The sequence below is a fragment of the Danio rerio genome, chromosome 8, assembly GCF_049306965.1.
Source record: "Danio rerio strain Tuebingen ecotype United States chromosome 8, GRCz12tu, whole genome shotgun sequence".
NCBI lineage: Eukaryota > Metazoa > Chordata > Actinopteri > Cypriniformes > Danionidae > Danio > Danio rerio.
This window is the reverse complement of record NC_133183.1, coordinates 61,000,001-61,018,453: the sequence shown is the minus strand read 5'-3', so window position 1 is coordinate 61,018,453 and position 18,453 is coordinate 61,000,001. Positions and strand designations below refer to the sequence as shown.

General features: G+C 37.0%; 1 protein-coding gene across 3 annotated transcripts in view; it reads left to right on the top strand.

The window, feature by feature from the left end:
* The window catches only part of bmp1a (bone morphogenetic protein 1a), a 129,854-nt gene that overhangs the window by 90,834 nt on the left and 20,567 nt on the right, over positions 1–18,453 (top strand). For 2 of the 3 annotated variants that reach the window (XR_012383809.1, XM_017357365.4), the window contains exons 8-14: positions 522–637; positions 2,590–2,692; positions 2,773–2,889; positions 5,831–5,976; positions 8,100–8,295; positions 9,418–9,543; positions 15,122–15,282. Coding sequence is in view for 2 of the 3 variants with exons in the window: in XM_017357365.4 (XP_017212854.1) it covers positions 522–637; positions 2,590–2,692; positions 2,773–2,889; positions 5,831–5,976; positions 8,100–8,295; positions 9,418–9,543; positions 15,122–15,282 (965 nt within the window). In the remaining variant the exon portion in view is untranslated. 3 annotated transcript variants of the gene reach the window in all.

Genomic DNA, 18,453 nt, shown 5'->3' with positions numbered 1-18,453 from the left:
CAGAACATGAAAGTGCTCAAGGCGCAACATAGACAATCCAGACTTATGTGTGTGTGTGTGTGTGTGTGTGTACGTGTTTTTGTGACATATCAGGACACAAATCTGTATAATGACATGGGTAGGACACAGGTATTACAAAAAGGAGGTGAAATATGAGGACATTGGTGACGTCCTCGTTTCTCAAAATGCTAATACATCCTACAGAATGAGTTTAATCGGAGAGTAAAGCTGCACGCAGTTTTCTGTGATGGTTGGGTTTAGGGGTGGGGTGAGGGCAATATAATATACAGTTTGGACAGTATAAAATGAATGGAAACCTATGTAATGTCCCCACTTTTCACAAAAACAAACATGTGTGTGTGTGTATGTGTGTGTGTGTGTATGTGTTTTTGCTGTTGTTTTTTACGCTCCATGGGCCATCGTGTAACTGATCTCATCTTGTTCATGTGTTATGAACTGTCGCGTTGTTAGCTGGTTATAAACGCTGTCCGCTGATGACTTTTCTTTTCTCCGCGTTCTAGGATGCGGAGATAGTTTGCAGGAGAGCAGCGGGAACTTCTCGTCTCCTGGTTATCCGAATGGTTATTCAGCATATATGCACTGCATTTGGAGGATTTCAGTCACGCCGGGTGAAAAGGTGATTAGATGGGATGTTGTATTTTGTTTGTGTGGGCAAAAACTGGAAAAACGTAATAATCTAAATTCATTATAGATCAATGTATAATTTGAATTAATTTCTAAATAGCAATGGATGACTTATGACTTCTTAATGAATCGGACAAAACTTATTATTATTTATTATACAGTGCCAATCTACACTTTACCAGGTGTGACGTGGTAATGTGGAGCTGATCCGCGAATCACAGCACATTGTTAGCTGACCAATCAGAGCCTCTTGAAGGCAGGCCTTCAAAGGAACTCTGTACAACGTTACATTTTTTCCAAGGCAACATCGCCACTTACGTGCTCGCTACAGAAATGTATGACGTGGGAAGGTTGTAGCAACGTTGTCGTGTAACATTCAGCAATTGTGAGACGACGTCTTTAGACTTAGCCTTAGAATTAGAAAACTTTATTGATCCCGCAGGAAATTGCTTATGTAATGACTGCCATAACACACAAAACACAGAAACACAAAACCACAAGACAAAATAAATTAAATAAGTGAAATAAGTCACATAAATCCAACCAATCTATAAAAGGAAACAGCCACAATACATAAGTATACACACTATTATATAAGATATTACACTTAAAAGAATTAAATAGAACTAATACTATTAAGTCATATATCAAGTAATGAAAATAATATTAACCAAAACCAATAATATTACACATAAAACAATTACACATAAAATATTTCAAGTAGTAAAGTGATTCAGCACTCATTTAAAAAAAACAGTGATATTGCACTAAAAATACTTAAGACCCAGTAAAAAAACGAACAAATATTGCACCTAGTAGATTATTGCACATCATAAAACATAATGCACAGACTTCCACACACTAAAACCCGTAATAAGTAATATATGGCACGAGCAGCAAGGTATTGCATAGATTACTGTAAGGGTAAGTGACTGAGGGAGACGTTATGAAGTCTGATAGCAGTGGGAAGGAAGGACCAGTGGAACACTTTAAGCTGGGAAGTCTGTGACTAAAGGTACTTCTCAGCTCGTCAACCACATTATGAAGAGGATGATCTACATTGTGCATAATTGACCGAAGTCTGCACAATGTTCTCTTTTCGGCCACAGTTTCCATATTGTCCAATTCCTCACCCACCACAGAGCCAGCTTTCCTAATCAAGTTGTTAAATCTCTTCATATCTGCCACTTTTACACTACCACCCCAGCACACCACAGCATAGAAAATGGCACTGGCCACTACAGACTCATAGAACATACGCAACATGGTGTTGCAGACTCTAAAAGATCAGAGTTTACGTAGGAAATACAGCCTACTTTGACCCTTCTTATATGTGACCAGAGAGTTCTTGGACCAGTCCAGCTTATTGTCAATATACTGGATATATAATATTTACTACATGTAATAATGCTTTTTTTCCTGGCAGGTTATCAATACTGCCTAGAAAAACAGGATAAACAGTAATAATTGTCCAGTATTGCTTAATATTAAATATTGTTCAATAATTTTTTCGTTTTTAATTTAAAAACTGCATGTGTAAGCTTTGAAGCGTAAAACTGCCACACAAATGAATATAATCAAACTTTTATATTATAAATTTCACAACATTTAACCCTTACAGTACACATCAAATTATAAGCAAACGGTATAAAATAAAGTTTAAATCACATTAAAATAATTAACTTTCATTTATAATTATTAACTATAAATATAATAATTGAATATAATTAGAATTCATTTTTAAATAGCAATGGATGATTAATGACTTCTTAATGAATCCGACAAAACTTATTCCACAGAGTTTGACTTATCAAATAGGCATAAATATCGATATAAATATTTCAACTTTGTTTCAATTCCAAAAATAATTGAAATCTGTAACAATATTACATATGTAGAGTTTGCTTCAATAACATTTGGCTGTTCATTTATTTTTTTCCTAAGATCATCCTGAACTTTACATCCATGGATTTATACCGGAGTCATTTATGTTGGTACGATCACGTGGAAATCAGGGATGGATATTGGAGGAAAGCACCGTTGAAAGGTTTGAGATGAACGTATAATGTTTTTAATCATAAAATAGGTCGGATTCAAGCTTGATTATTCATGTCGATCTGTTTGCAGGTCGATTCTGTGGGGATAAATTACCTGATCCGATCATCTCGACAGACAGTCGCCTGTGGATTGAGTTCCGCAGCAGCAGCAACTGGGTGGGAAAAGGCTTCTCTGCTGTTTATGAAGGTACCATTACCAATGACTGTCATATACAGTGTGGGAAATAAGCCCTTAATAGGTCTCCGTTTTACTCAGAAAACGTGTTTCTGAAGGTGCTGTTGACTTGAAATTTTCCTAGAATGTTGGGAACAACCAAAGAAATCCTTATATGCAAAGAAAATTAAGCTAATTAGGTTACAAATGAAGTTATGCGTAACAAAATAAAGTATTGAACACATAAAGAAAGGAAGGTGTAGAAAGGCAGTGAAAGCCCAGACAGCAGCTGAAATCTCTCAGTAGTTCTTCAGCAAATCTCTGCCCGTCCTCAGTGTAAATGAATATCAGCTGCTTCAGTCCAACATCTACATCAGCAGGAGGATGAAGATGAAACCAGGGTGGACATTTCAGCAAGACAATGATCCAAAATACAGCCAAAGAAACTCTTAAATGCTTTCAGAGAAAGAAAATCAAGCTGTAGAATGGCTCAACCAATCACCTGATCTGAATCCAATAGAGATTATGAATTAAAGCTCAGATTTGATAGACAAAACCCACAGAACCGTCAAGATTCCGACACACTGATGAAGTCTGTGAAAAACTCACACCTGAGCAATGCATGTGACTTGCAGTGTTGATTTTGCTAGCCCACTAAACATTTTTCTAGTCTACATGCAGAGATGAATTGTTCACCACAGAACTAGCAAGGTGCGCTAACAGAATCAATATGGTTAGTTTTGATTTCATTCGAACATTTGTCCAGTCAAAAACAGTGCGCCGTGTAAACGTTCAAACATTAAACAACTGCTGCGGCATTGTTTTCTCAGTATTTTTCTAAAGTCGAAAGAGCCGTGGCGCTGTGAGTAGTCTGGAAGAATTAGCCCAAAGCAAGCAATTTCATGGTCAAGGTCTAGGAAGAGTCAAGAGTGCTCAAAATAGCTTGTCAACAGAAAACATTGCCCCCCAGGCGTCAATTCAACCATAGCTCACATGAAGGTTTTCTGATGTCCGTTTCCAGTACATTCTGTCATAAAAGAAGTCAGCAGGGGCTTTCACAACAGGCACATAGATATTAAAACTAGCCACTAGGCTACGTTATAAAGCTAAATTATTCCCATGAGTCATTTACCTTAATGCTTTGACACTTTGGCTAAATAGAAAAAAAAAATCACTTGTGATGAGTATCTTTGAGGCTGAGAAAATAATGCAAAAAATAAAATACTGTCCGGTGTTCGCTTTGGCATGCAGTCGACCACACAGTGCACACTTAAATCATTGCTAGTTCCTATTGTGCTGGATCCAACCCTACTCTGAAAGGGAAGAACTATTTCCTGGAAGTAGAACAATATCTCCTAGAACACTTTGGAAGAAGAGCCTGTTTTGGCATGTATTCACCTAGCTAGTGTACACTTAAAACACTAGATAGTTCTTATTGTGCTGGATCCAACCCTACTCTGAAAGGGCAGAATGCTTTCCTGGAACTAGAACAATAGTTCCTAGAACTATTTTATGAAGAGCTTGTTTGTTTTGGTGTGTAATCGCCCAGCTAGTGTTCACTTAAATCACTGGTAGTTCCTATTGTGCGAGATCCAACTTTACTACAAAAGGGCAGAACTTTTTCCTGGAACTAGAACAATAGTTCCTAGAACTATTGGAAGAAGAGCCTGTTTGGTTTGGCGTGCATTCGCCCAGCGAGTGTACACTCAAATTAATAGTAGATCCTATAGTGCTGGACCCAACTCTACTCTGAAATGGCAGAACTTTTTCCTGAAACTAGAACATAAGTTCCTAGAACTATTGGAAGGAGAGCCTGTTTGGTTTGGCGTGCATTCGACTAGCTAGTGTACACTAGAATCACTGGTAGTTCCTATTGTGCTGGATCCAACTTAACTCCAAAAGGGCAGAACTTTTTCCTGGAACTAGAACAATAGTTCCTAGAACTATTGGAAGAAGAGCCTGTTTGGTTTGACTTGCATTCGCCTAGCTAGTGTACACTCAAATCATTGGTAGTTCCTATAGGGCTGGACCCAACTCTACTCCGAAAGTGCAGAACTTTTTCCTGAAACTAGAACAATAGTTCCTAGAACTATTGGAAGGAAGAGTCTGTTTGGTTTGATTTGCATTCGACTAGCTAGTGTACACACAAATCATTGGTAGTTCCTATTGTGCTGAACTCAACCGTACTCCAAAAGGACCAAACTTTTTCCTGAAACTAGAACATAAGTTTCTAGAACTATTGGAAGGAGAACCTGTTTGGTTTGGCAGGCATTCGACTAGCTTGTGTACAATTAAATGGCTGGTAGTTCCTATTGTGCTGGATCCAACTTTACTCCAAAAGTGCAGAACTTTTTCCTGGAACTAGAACAATAGTTCCTAGAACTTTTGGAAGAAGAGCCTGAATTTAGGTGTGTTTGCAACACATGAATTAAGTACAATTTTAGTTCTAGGAATGCCACTTTGAAGCTTCTACTTCTGAGCAGAGTTTAATCCAGCATAATAGGAACTACAGTAAAATAAGTGTACACTAATTGGGTAAATGCAGAGTGTTTGAAGTTTTACAATACATAGATATTCAGAAACCAAATGTTAGCAGCATTTATGCATCACATTTGAGTGCAGCGTTGTGTGTTTTTTTCTTCTCTAACTCAATAAAATTCAGCAATAAAAAAAAATGTGTTTACACTTTCCATATTTGACCCAACATCGGGTTACAACAACCCAGCATTTTTGACATAATATTTTGTGTAATGAAATGCATACCTGCTTAGTTATGCCAAAAGAAGGAGTTCCTGAAAATAGTTTCCAGTTCTTGACATGTAAAGATTTCAATAAAAGTTTTTTCACAAATAGTTCTAGGAAACATTGAAACATTACTCCAGCCGCTGTTTTCATGCTCTGTCACGTTTATGGCCTCAGTGTCCTTATGGTTATTTCTCCCAGTGATATTGATGTATAATGTGTGCTCTTTCAGCTATTTGTGGTGGGGAAGTGAAGAAAGACAATGGTCAAATTCAGTCTCCAAACTACCCAGACGACTACAGACCGAACAAAGTGTGCGTGTGGAAGATCACCGTTGCCCAGGGTTACCACGTCGGCCTCACCTTCCAGTCTTTTGAGGTATGATCAAAAAACGAGTTATCACTGCATGTAATTAACTGCTTATACACCAATTTAGAAAGTGTGGTGTATTGAAAAAGTGTGTGTAAAACCATAATAAGAATGACAGAATAATGGTCACATTTTGTTTTAAGGCACATTTCTTGCTATTAATTATGATTTTAAGCTCAATAAGCTATTAGATTTGCTGCTAATTTATAGTTAGTAAAGTAGTAGTTGGGTTTGGATAATGTGTAGGATTAGGATCATACATTATAAGCAGCCACTAGTTATAGTTGGCATGAAATCAAAACTAAGCATATTGATTTTGTTCGCTCACATTGCTAGTTTTGTGGTGAACAATTCATCTGTGCATGTTATTAAGAAAAAAAAACAATAGTTTGCCCTTGTAATCTTTAATTGAAACAAAGAGCATAGAATCACTAAGAGGCGACACTCTAGTGCAATTTGGGAAACAGCCACTAGATGGCGAGGCGGCCATTTTGAAAAGAAAACTCCAATAGAGCAACAGCATATTATAAGTCTGTAAAATGAACTGTTAAAAGTGCTGATGATTGTGATTGTACGTGTTGTATTGTCATCTTTCAGGATGTATCTCAGCTTTAATGCACTTTTTAAATAAATAAATAAAAAAAAAGCAGCTGCTTGCCATCGCGACAGCAATAAGATCCAATGGACAGCCGATCTCTTTTACTCCAAAATGGCGGAATCCGGGGCTGTTGCTGAATGCTGCTCTTGCATAGATCGTTGTATTGAGTGTCGCCTCTTGGTCATTCTAAGCTCTTTGATTGAAATCTGCAAATGCACGTCCTGATTGTTTTCAGTTAAATTCTTAGATTAGGTCTGTGTGAGTTATTGGGCGTGGCTAACATACTTAACCACGCCCCTCCAGCTGTCAGTTTAGACAATAACGAACAGAAATAGTGATGAGGAGGAGGAGTCTGTTAGTTTAAAAAAACTATTCTAAAAATTCTTCTAAAATAAAACCCTTTTCCAGATCTTTCTGAATTAAACAACTACTTTATTATATCCAATCAGCTCCTGGTGGAAAAAAAGCCACGCCCACTGTTTTCTCATTTACAACCCAAGCTCATTCTGAAAACGTAGCCCCGTAAACGTTTCTGGAGACCGCGATTTACGTGGCCTGAGGTACGTATGGCTGCATTTGGTTTTTAAGCAAATGTTATGGGGCGGTGTGACGCTGCTTCTCTTCGCGCTCGCCGGCGGACGGCTCACCTCCTCTGTGTGGAGGGCTTTTCCGCCGCAACCAGTTTGTCCGGTTAGCTCGTCGTGTTACGCCGGTGGAGCGGAGGCCCGGAGGAGGAGCTGACCGCGTTCGACAATAGGGTTCGAGTCCGGGGAAGAGCAGTTCCAGAAATCAGGTGAGAAAAAACAGAATCCAAAAAATAAAGTGAGCGAGTTCGTAACAGGGTGAGAATGCTGTGAAATCTGAAAACGCGGTCAAAATCGGATGAGGGCTTTTCTTTTTCTGGACGGCTTTTGTAAATCGTCGCTTGGGTTAAGGGAAGTAGGAGGAGGAGGGTGGCTGGGTTTCCCGATTGGCCGGCCGCCCAGGCAATAGTTTAGTCATTCATTCAGTCAGTCAGTCGGACAGACGGTCGCTCGACAGCAGCCTTCGGAGGCTTTTTATGTGAGTGCAGGCGTGAACTGCGCGCACTCCCTAGAGGCGTTCAAGACGTGAAAAAGCGCGCACAGCGGCCACAGCGGATTCGCGAAAACAAAAACTGCACAAATACGTACCTCCTGGGAAGTATTTCGCGGTCTCCAGAAACGCCCGCGGTGCTACATTTCCAGAATGAGCCTTTTTAATATAGCGTTTCTCTAGGAACTGTGTCACAATACAATTTGACACTTAATCTACATTGTTACTGAAATAAACGACAACAGCATTTACATATTATTCTGATGTCTCTGGGTTTAATTTAGATCATCTGTAGCCAGCTGGAGTAAAAAAGAAAGAAAGAAACGAATACGTACTATTTGAAAACAGAGTTATAGCTCTGTCATTTTACATTTTACAAATGTCATTTACATTTGTCATCTGACAGCTTTAAACTTATCTTTTCCGTTTATTCTTTCATGTTTTGTCTTTTCAATGCAAGATCGAGAGGCATGATAACTGTGCGTACGACTACCTGGAGGTTCGAGACGGGAACTCGGAAAGCAGCCCGCTTTTGGGCAGGTTCTGCGGTTATGACAAACCTGATGATATTAAATCCAGTTCCAACCAGCTCTGGATGAAATTCGTGTCTGACGGTTCTGTTAATAAGGCCGGATTTGCTGCCAATTTCTTCAAAGGTGAGCTGTCGAATTGTTTGCTGCACGCTTAGAAATTTCAGAAACGTCAATTTAACATTATTCGGAGATTTCGGGAACACGCATACAGCTGAAGTCCAAATTAATAGACATAAATTATGATGAAGCTTAAGAGTTGTTTTGTTTTAATTAAGAAAGTTATCAAAATCTTTTTTGAATTTTTTGAGCACGATGCTAATGAACTAATCCCTTTCAATGACCTATGCTAAGGTAAAAGTGCTAAAAACTCAACAGTTTAACTCTAGGTGAGCATTAAAATGAAGTTATTTCTTGAAAAAAGTGGAGTGTACCTTTAAGAAACTTGAATAAGGCACGAATTACTGCATACAATCTGCAATGTTATTTATTTTCCTTACCTATCTTAGGAACACCCCTTCAAGTAAAGTGTAACCAATGTTTGCTCCGATATTAGAAAGTCAACGTTATTGTTTTTACAAGTTTAAATGAATTGAATGTTATGTTGTTCCAAAAAAAGCTTAAGAAATGTGTTGTTTTTTTAAATAGGAAAATAATCAAAAGTTTTACTTTTTTTTTAGCATGATGCTAATGGTCTAATCCGATTTAATGACCTATGCTAAGCTAAGCTGAAAGTGCTCAAAAAATTAAGTTGTTTCTGGAAATAAAGTGGAGTGTTCCTATAAGGCACGAATCACTGCATGCACTCTTCAATCTCATTTATATTTTTGACGTGTCTTACGAACACCCCTTTAAGTTAAGTGCTACCAATATTTGCTCCAATATTTGAAAGTCAGTGCTTTTACAAATTTAAGTGAACATAAATTATTATATTGTTCCAAAAAAACATAAGAATTGTGTTGTTTTATATAGTAAAATCATCAAAAAAATTTTGAGCATGATGCTAATGGTCTAATCCGATTCAATGACCTATGCTAAGCTAAGCTAAAAGTGCTCAAAAAATTAAGTTAATTCTGGAAAGTAGAGCATTTATTTAAGAAACTTGAATAGGGCACGAATCACTGCATGCACTCTGCAATATCATTTATATTCCTGACGTGTCTTACGAACACAACTTCATGTAAAGCATTACCAATGTTTGCTCCGATATTAGCTCTGCTCCTATAAAATATGTCCTTGTTGTTGCAGAAATGGACGAGTGTTCCAGACCCGACAACGGTCGCTGTGAGCAACGCTGTGTCAACACTCTGGGTAGTTACAAGTGCGCCTGTGACCCCGGTTACGAACTGGCGGCGGACAAACGGAGCTGTGAAGGTCAGTACAGTACAGTGCTGGAGATGGGCCAGTGCTATTGTGTGCTGATAAAGATTCTGTAGAGCAGCGACAGCATTGGAATTAGAGAAATCATTCATTCATTCACTCATTCATTTTCTTTTCGGCTTAGTGCCTTTTTTAATCAGGTGTTGCCACAGCGGAATGAACCGCCAGCTTATCCAGCATATGTTTTATGCAGCAGATGCACTTCCAGCCGCAAACCATTACTGGGAAACACCCATACACACTCATTTACACACACACTCACACAAACTCCTCACAGAAATGCAAGCTGTTCCAGCCGGGACTCGAACCAGCGATCTTCTTGCTGTGAGGCGACAGTTCTAACCACTGAGCCATCATGGGAAACATCCATACACTCTCATTTACATACAGACTCACACAAACTCCACACAGAAATGCCAACTGGTCCAGCCGAGACTCGAACCAGCGACCTTCTTGCTGTGAGGCGACAGTTCTAAACATTCAGCCACCATGGGAAACACCCATACACACTTATTTACACACACACTCACACAAACTCCACACAGAAATGCCAACTGGTCCAGTCGGGACTCGAACCAGCGACCTTCTTGCAGTGAGGCGACAGTTCTAACCACTGAGCCCACCATGGGAAACACCCATACACACTCATTTTACACACACACTCACAGAAACTCCTCACAGAAATGCAAGCTGTTCCAGCTGGGACTCGAACCAGTAGCCTTCTTGCTGTAAGGTGACAGTTCTAACCATTGGGCCACCATGGGAAACACCCATACGCACTCATTTACATACAGATTCACACAAACTCCGCGCAGAAATGCAAATCGGTCCAGCTGGGACTCGAACCAGCGACCTTCTTGCTGTGAGGCGACAGTTCTAACCATTCAGCCACCATGGGAAACACCCATACACACTTATTTACACACACACTCACACAAACTCCACACAGAAATGCCAACTGGTCCAGCCGGGACTCGAACCAGCGACCTTCTTGCAGTGAGGCGACAGTTCTAACTACTGAGCCACCATGGGAAACACCCATACACACTCATTTACACTCACACAAACTCCACACAGGAATGCCAACTAGTCCAGCCGGGACTCGAACCAGCGACCTTCTTGCAGTGAGGCGACAGTCCTAACCACTGAGCCCACCATGGGAAACACCCATACACACTCATTTTACACACACACACTCACAGAAACTCCTCACAGAAATGCAAGCTGTTCCAGCTGGGACTCGAACCTTCTTGCTGTAAGGCGACAGTTCTAACCATTGGGCCACCATGGGAAACACCCATACGCACTCATTTACATACAGATTCACACAAACTCCACGCAGAAATGCAAATCGGTCCAGCTGGGACTCGAACCAGCGACCTTCTTGCTGTGAGGCGACAGTTCTAACCATTCAGCCACCTTGGGAAACACCCATACACACTTATTTACACACACACTCACACAAACTCCTCACAGAAATGCAAGCTGTTCCAGCCGGGACTCGAACCAGCGATCTTCTTGCTGTGAGGCAACAGTTCTAACCACTGAGCCATCATGGGAAACATCCATACACTCTCATTTACATACAGACTCACACAAACTCCATACAGAAATGCCAACTGGTCCAGCTGGGACTCGAACCAGCGACCTTCTTGCTGTGAGGCGACAGTTCTAACCATTCAGCCACCATGGGAAACACCCATACACACTTATTTACACACACACTCACACAAACTCCACACAGAAATGCAAACTGGTCCAGCCGAGACTCGAACCAGCAACCTTCTTGCAGTGAGGCGACAGTTCTAACTACTGAGCCACCATGGGAAACACCCATTCACACTTATTTACACTCACACAAACTCCACACAGAAATGCCAACTGGTCCAGCCGGGACTCGAAGCAGCGACCTTCTTGCAGTAAGGCGACAGTTCTAACCACTGTGCCACTGTGTTGCTCTGAGAATGAAGTTGTTTCTGGAAAAAAAAGTGGAGCATTCCTTTAAAAAACTTTAAAGGCACCAATCACTGCATGCACTCTGCCTCTAGTGGACAGTCTGCGCTCCTGCGCCCTCGTAATTACTACTCCTGCTTGAGCTGTTGACAAACCGCCGACATCTGTTTTGTGCTATTGACTTTCGGGCCTGCCAGCAAGTTACGAGCGCCTTCCTCACACTGACAGGCTTTCTTTACCCTCCTCCGCACACAACGCTTACAAAACACCACTCTTGCTATCTCAGTGACTAGAACCGGAATGGTTTTTATCATATTCCTCTCCAGCAAAAGGTCGAAGCGTTCTTAGGTAAAGGATTGTGTAACAGCTAACGTCTGCTGGTGAATTGTGTGCTAATGTGTGTGGATACAGTACGCGAGGCAGTTGCTAGGACAGCACGTACCCTGCAGCTGCTCTACTGAGCAGAAATCTGTTTGTTCAGACATGCACCGAGATGACTCAACATCTCAATCGTGACAGACTGGAGTGCGATCTGTAAATCATTTCTTCATTAGATTGCAAAAAAAAAAAAAAATATATATATATATATATATATATATATATATATATATATATATATATATATATATATATATATATATATATTTATATATATACACACACTCACTGGCCACTTTATTAGGTACACCTTACTAGTACCGGGGTTGGACCCTCTTTTGCCTTCAGAACTGCCTTTATCCTTCGTGGCATTGATTCAGCAAGAGACTGGAAATATTCCTTAGAGACTTTGCTTCATATTGACATGATAGCATCACACAGTTGCTGCAGATTTGTCGGCTGCACATCCATGTTGCGAATCTCCTATTCCACCCCATCCCAAAGGTTCTCTATTGGATTGGGATCTGGTGACTGTGGAGGCCATTTGAGTACAGTGAACTCATTGTCATGTTCAAGAAACCAGTCTGAGATGATTCACGCTTTATGACATGGCGGTTTATTCTGCTGGTAGTCGCCGTTAGAAGATGGTTACTAACTGTGGTCATAAAGGGATGGACATGGTCAGCAGCAATACTCAGGTAGGCTGTGGTGTTGACACGATGCTCAATCGATACTAATGGGCCTAAAGTGTGCCAAGTAAATATCCACCAAACCATTACACCAGCAGTCTGAACCATCAATTAATTAAAGGCAGGATGGATCCATGCTTTCATGTTGTTGATGCCAAATTCTGACCCGACCATCCAAATGTGGCAGCAGAAATGAAGACTCATGCCTACATGTCTACATGCCTGAATGCATTGAGATGCTGCCATGTGATTGGCTGATTAGAAATTTGCGTTAATGAGCAGTTGGACAGGTGTACCTAATAAAGTGGCCGGTGAGTGTATATTGACCGTGCATCATATCAGCAGTAAATCCAGCATTATCATAATTACCGCGCTGCTCTTTCTGACAGAAGAACGGGCCACGCTGAAAGCCTTTACTGCATGAGTGTCCTGTGGGAATGGAGACCCACTGAGGGCTTAAATGTACACAGAGCTGAAAGTTGAAGGCAGTGGTTGTCCAAAGGCTTCTAAATGGCATGTTTGTAGCCATGGAAACGTCTCTCCCGGAGCGCCGAGCGCTGTAGGGGATCCGGTTGTTAATTTGGATTGTACCGCACTAAACTAAACTGCTCTGTCTTTCTGCTTGGTGTTTGATGAGATATACAGCCTGGGGTTGTTCTGTGTGTGTGTGTGTGTTTTTGTAATGAAAGCAGGACTGCTCTTGTTAGTTTATACTGTATGTTGAATGCGCTGGTTTACACAAACACGCTGCTCAGATTGATGAGTTGAAGAGTGCTTTGTAATCTAGGTGTGCTGTGTGTATATTGTAAGCTTACATACGCACACACACACACACACACACGCACACACGCATACACACACACACACACACACACACAGTTTTCCCCCCTCATATTTTGAAAGAATTCGATTTATTTGTATTTCACAGTGATGGCAGTAGCCATGGCTCCCCAATGAGTCTTTCAGTGAACAGTTCTTAAAAAAAACATTTGTGGTTCAGTGCTAAAAACATTTAAAATAATTTCAAATAATAATATTTCCCCTGATACAAATAATGTTTGTGGAATTGTGGAAGGCACTTTCTGTTACGCATATATGTAGATATATATTTTTTAAATTTTTATATTATTATTAATAATAATAATAATAATACTAGCAATAATAATTATATGATTATGATAACAAGATTAATAGTAATACCATTAATACGAATAATACTACTACTACTACTACTACGACTAATAATAATAATAATAATAATATTAATAATAGTTATATGATTATATTAATAATAATAAGATAACTAATAATATTATGACTAATACTATTTCTACTAATAAAACAAATTATAATAATATTAGTAATAATTATAAATAAATTATAATAATGATAATAAATAATAATAAAATAATAATATTAATAATAAAAATGATAATGCTATTAATTATAATAATTGTGAGATCATTAATAATGGTAATAACATTAATAATAATAATAATAAATGTTTTGATAATAATGAAACTAATAATATGATGATTATTATTAATAATATAATAATAATAACAATAATAATAATAATAATAAGATTAATGGTAATAATATTAATACAATTATTAATAATAATCATAAGATTAATAATAGTTATATAATAATAATAATAATAATAATAATAATAATAACAAGACAACTAATAATATAATTTATACTACTAATACTACTACTACTACTAATAATAATAATAATAAAAATTATAATACTATTAGTAATAATAATAATAATAATAATAATAATGTTAATAATAATAAATATAAATAAAAAGTAATAAGATTATTAATAATAATAATAATAATAATAGTAACATTATTAATAATAGTTATAATATTAATAATAATATTAATATTAATACTAATAATAATAATATTAATAATAAAATTATAATACTATTAATAATAGTAATAATAACAATAATAATAATAATAAAATTACTATTAATAATAATGAGATTAATAATAATATAATTATTAATAATACAGTTATTATTATTATTATTATTATTATTATTATTATTATTATTATTATTATTAATATTATATTTTTGGTATTTATTTGTATTTATTTTTTTAAGGCCATTGTTGGACAATCATTTTTATGTTAAGACAGCTGTTAGCACAGCTGTAAAGTTATGTTATAATAACATTGTAATAAAGCTGTAATAACCCCTTCCTAACAGTACCGGTTTTCAGATTGCGCCATAAAAAAAACTAAACTCATAAAACTTTGGAACCACAAGAGATTGATAGAGTTATGTTTCAGTTTTGGGCGAACCATCCCCTTAAGATTGGATAACAAGCATAGCAGATGCTGTTCTGTTATAGCTTTTGACCTAACCGTGGTCCTAATCTACCTACCATGGTTACTAAACAGATAGAATAAGGTTTTAAGCTCAGGACCTTTCTGCAGTACACCCTCTGCTCTACATCATACATTCTTGTGTAATGTTATTTTGCCTGTTTGTCTTATAGTTGTTGTTGTTTTTTTTTTTTTCCCTCCAGCTGCCTGTGGGGGTTTCATCACCAAGCTGAACGGGTCCATCACCAGTCCCGGCTGGCCCAAAGAGTACCCACCTAACAAGAACTGCATCTGGCAGCTCGTGGCGCCGACGCAGTACCGCATCACGCTGCTTTTCGACGTCTTCGAGACCGAGGGCAACGATGTGAGCACTAGGTTTTTACCACTGAGTGGGGTGGGTCTGTCTGGTTCATTTCTGCTGAATTGGTGTACATCACCACAGTGCTTTAGGGAGTGACCTCTCCAAAATGCCTTTATGTTTGCTCACCTGATTTGTAGCGGGAGCACTTTTAGCTTAGCTTAGCATAAACCATCGAATCAGATTGGACCGTTAGCATCTCGCTAATAACCGAATCATCACACACTGTAAAAAACATTTAGCTGACTTTACTTGAAAAAAAAGACAGTAAACTCATTGCCTTATAATTATTAAGGAAACAAACTATATGCATAATTATAAAAGTTACCTTTTATAAATAAAGTTTGCTGACATTTTAAAGTAAAATCAACTTGTTGCTTGTAAAGGTAACGGGTTTATTAACTGTTTTAAAGTAAAGTAACTAATGGCTTTTTACAGTGCAGGGTTTTAGGGTATGATTTCTCCAGATTGTCTTTATATTTGCTTATTCGATATGTAGCAGGAGCACTTTTAGCTTAGCTTAGCATAAATCATTGAATCAGATTGGACCATTAGCATCTGTCTAAAAAGAAAAAAACAACAACAAAACAAACAATTACAGTACAATCCCCAGCTAGCTAAATACCTAACAGCAGTGCATGTTATCATTGTCTCTGCTGCAGCCGTGATACGGCACCAAAGTTCCTTTATTATTACGCCATATTGAGAGTATAGTTCCTAGTCAAATCCACCTATAAAAATAGAAACTTCTCATTTTCAATCAGTCTTAGTACATAACTACAGAAGAGTCAAGCTAGAAAGGAAAAATATTGATACTTTTTTGAGTGTGATGCTAATGGCTAACTGATTCAATGATCTGTGTTAAGCTAAGCTAAAAGTGCTCCCGCCAGAGCCGGGGATCAAAAATGGGATAGTTCCTAGTCATATCCACCTATAAAATAGCAACCTCTCCATTTTATGTTAGTCTTAGTACAAAACCAAAAGAAGAGTCAGGCTAGAAATAGGAAAAATATCAAAAATAATTTTGAGCGTGATGCTAATGGTTCAATCTGATTCAATGAATTATGCTAAGCTAAGCTAAAATTGCTCCTGCCAGACCCGGAAATTGGCTTTAAAAATGGTACAAATCAACTGTTTAACTCTAGGGGAGTTGTAAACTGAGCCTGTTTCCAAAAGCAAAATAAAACAAAGCTAGAAAAATGTAGAGTGTTCCTTTAAATGGACACTTTCACTTAAAAATAGAAAGGTACAAATGTCGCCCTTCACTTCCTCCAAACCAGTTTGAAGTTCTTAGAAGATATATATATTTTTTAAATGTTGGCTGAAATGATAACTTTTTTCAACATTCTTCAAAGTATCTACTTTTGTGATCAACACACAATAAATAAATAAATTCAGGAAATAAACTCATAAATGTTTGGAGCAAGTGAAGAGTGAGTGAAGTATGTTTTTAAAGTACATTACTAAATATTCTATGGTACTTCTAGTGTAATGCAGGTAACACATTATTGTATTGTGATTCAGTGTCATTGCACATTTGAAGGCGTAGTTCAGCCAGAAATGAAAATTTGCTGTTAATTTATTCACCCTCAGGTCATCCAAGATTTAGCTGTGTTTTTAATCACTGGAGCATTAAAGATGATTTTTAAGCTGAAACCGGGGTGATTCAGGAAACCAAAATCAGCCTTTAACTGCTGCAGGCAAAGCAAAATGAATACCCATGGCAATGACCAAGATCCTGTGAAGCAAAATAATTGGTCTGTGCAAGAAACAGCACATTTTTACAGCGTCAGTGTCTTTAATCCACATCCTTAGCAAACACGAAGCATAATAATACATATTACTAATTGTTTAATAGCATATTAATAATAAAAAATAACATATAAATTATGAATTTAATGTAATTTTATTGTCATTTTCAGTTTAATTGTAAATGTTATTGTAATTTTATTGTAATTTTATTTTATTGTGTCTGTTTTTAACATTGATGATAATTAGCTTTTTCAATTAGCATGAACGATATTAATTGCCATGGCCAATATATTAATTGACTAAAAATTCCAAATGGCCTGAAGCAAGTTGTCAGTTCCAGTTGTCAATTTTAGCTTTATTTCCTGTGCAAACCGACAGAATAAGTGTCGTCAAAATAAAAGTTATCAGACGATTTTTCAAATATCGGCATCAGCTGATAAGTTTTTCTGTTTGGCTGATGTGTTTGAGTAGGAACTTTTGTTTTGATGCCCATGATATCTGCTCAAATAAATGCAGTCAAAATAAAAATTATCGGGCAAATTTTTAAATATCTGCATCAGCCGATAAATACAATAACAAATACAACACAATATAAATTATTGCCGTTGAAATAAGTGTCAAAATAAAAATTATCGGCAATTTTTCAAATACTAATAAGGTAATAAGGTTTTCAATTTGGCTGATGTGCTTGAATGATGCCCATCATTCTCCCTTTTGCTCTCAATCGTTTCTTTTTTTTTTAAATAAAAGTCTTTACTTTACACATATTTTTTTATCTATTAGAAAATAGATATAATTATATTGGTTAAATATCATTGCCGTCAAAATAAAAGTTTCAAAATAAAAGTTAAACCTTTTTAAATATCTGCATCAGCCGATGCAGATTTATTCATTCATTTATATAATTAAATGAATGAATGAATAAATGAATAAATGAACATGAAAAAATGAATGAATGAATGAATTAATGAATGAATTAATGAAAAAATGAATGAATGAATGAATGTGAATGAATAAAAATGAATGAATGAATGAATGAACGAACATGAAAAAATGAATGAATGAATGAATGAATGAATGTGAATGAATAAAAAATAATTGAATGAATGAACATGAAAAATGAATGAATGAATGTAAATAAATATAAAAATGAATGAATGAACATGAAAAAATAAATGAATAAATGAAAAAATGAATGAATGAATGAATGAATGAATGAATGAATGAATGAATGAATGAATGAATGAATGAATGAACATAAAAAATAAATGAATGAATGAAAAAATGAATGAATGTGAATGAATAAAAATGAATAAATGAACATGAAAATGAATGAATGAATGTGAATAAATAAAAAATGAATGAATGAACATGAAAAAATAAATGAATGAATGAAAAAATTAATGAATGAACATGAATGAATGA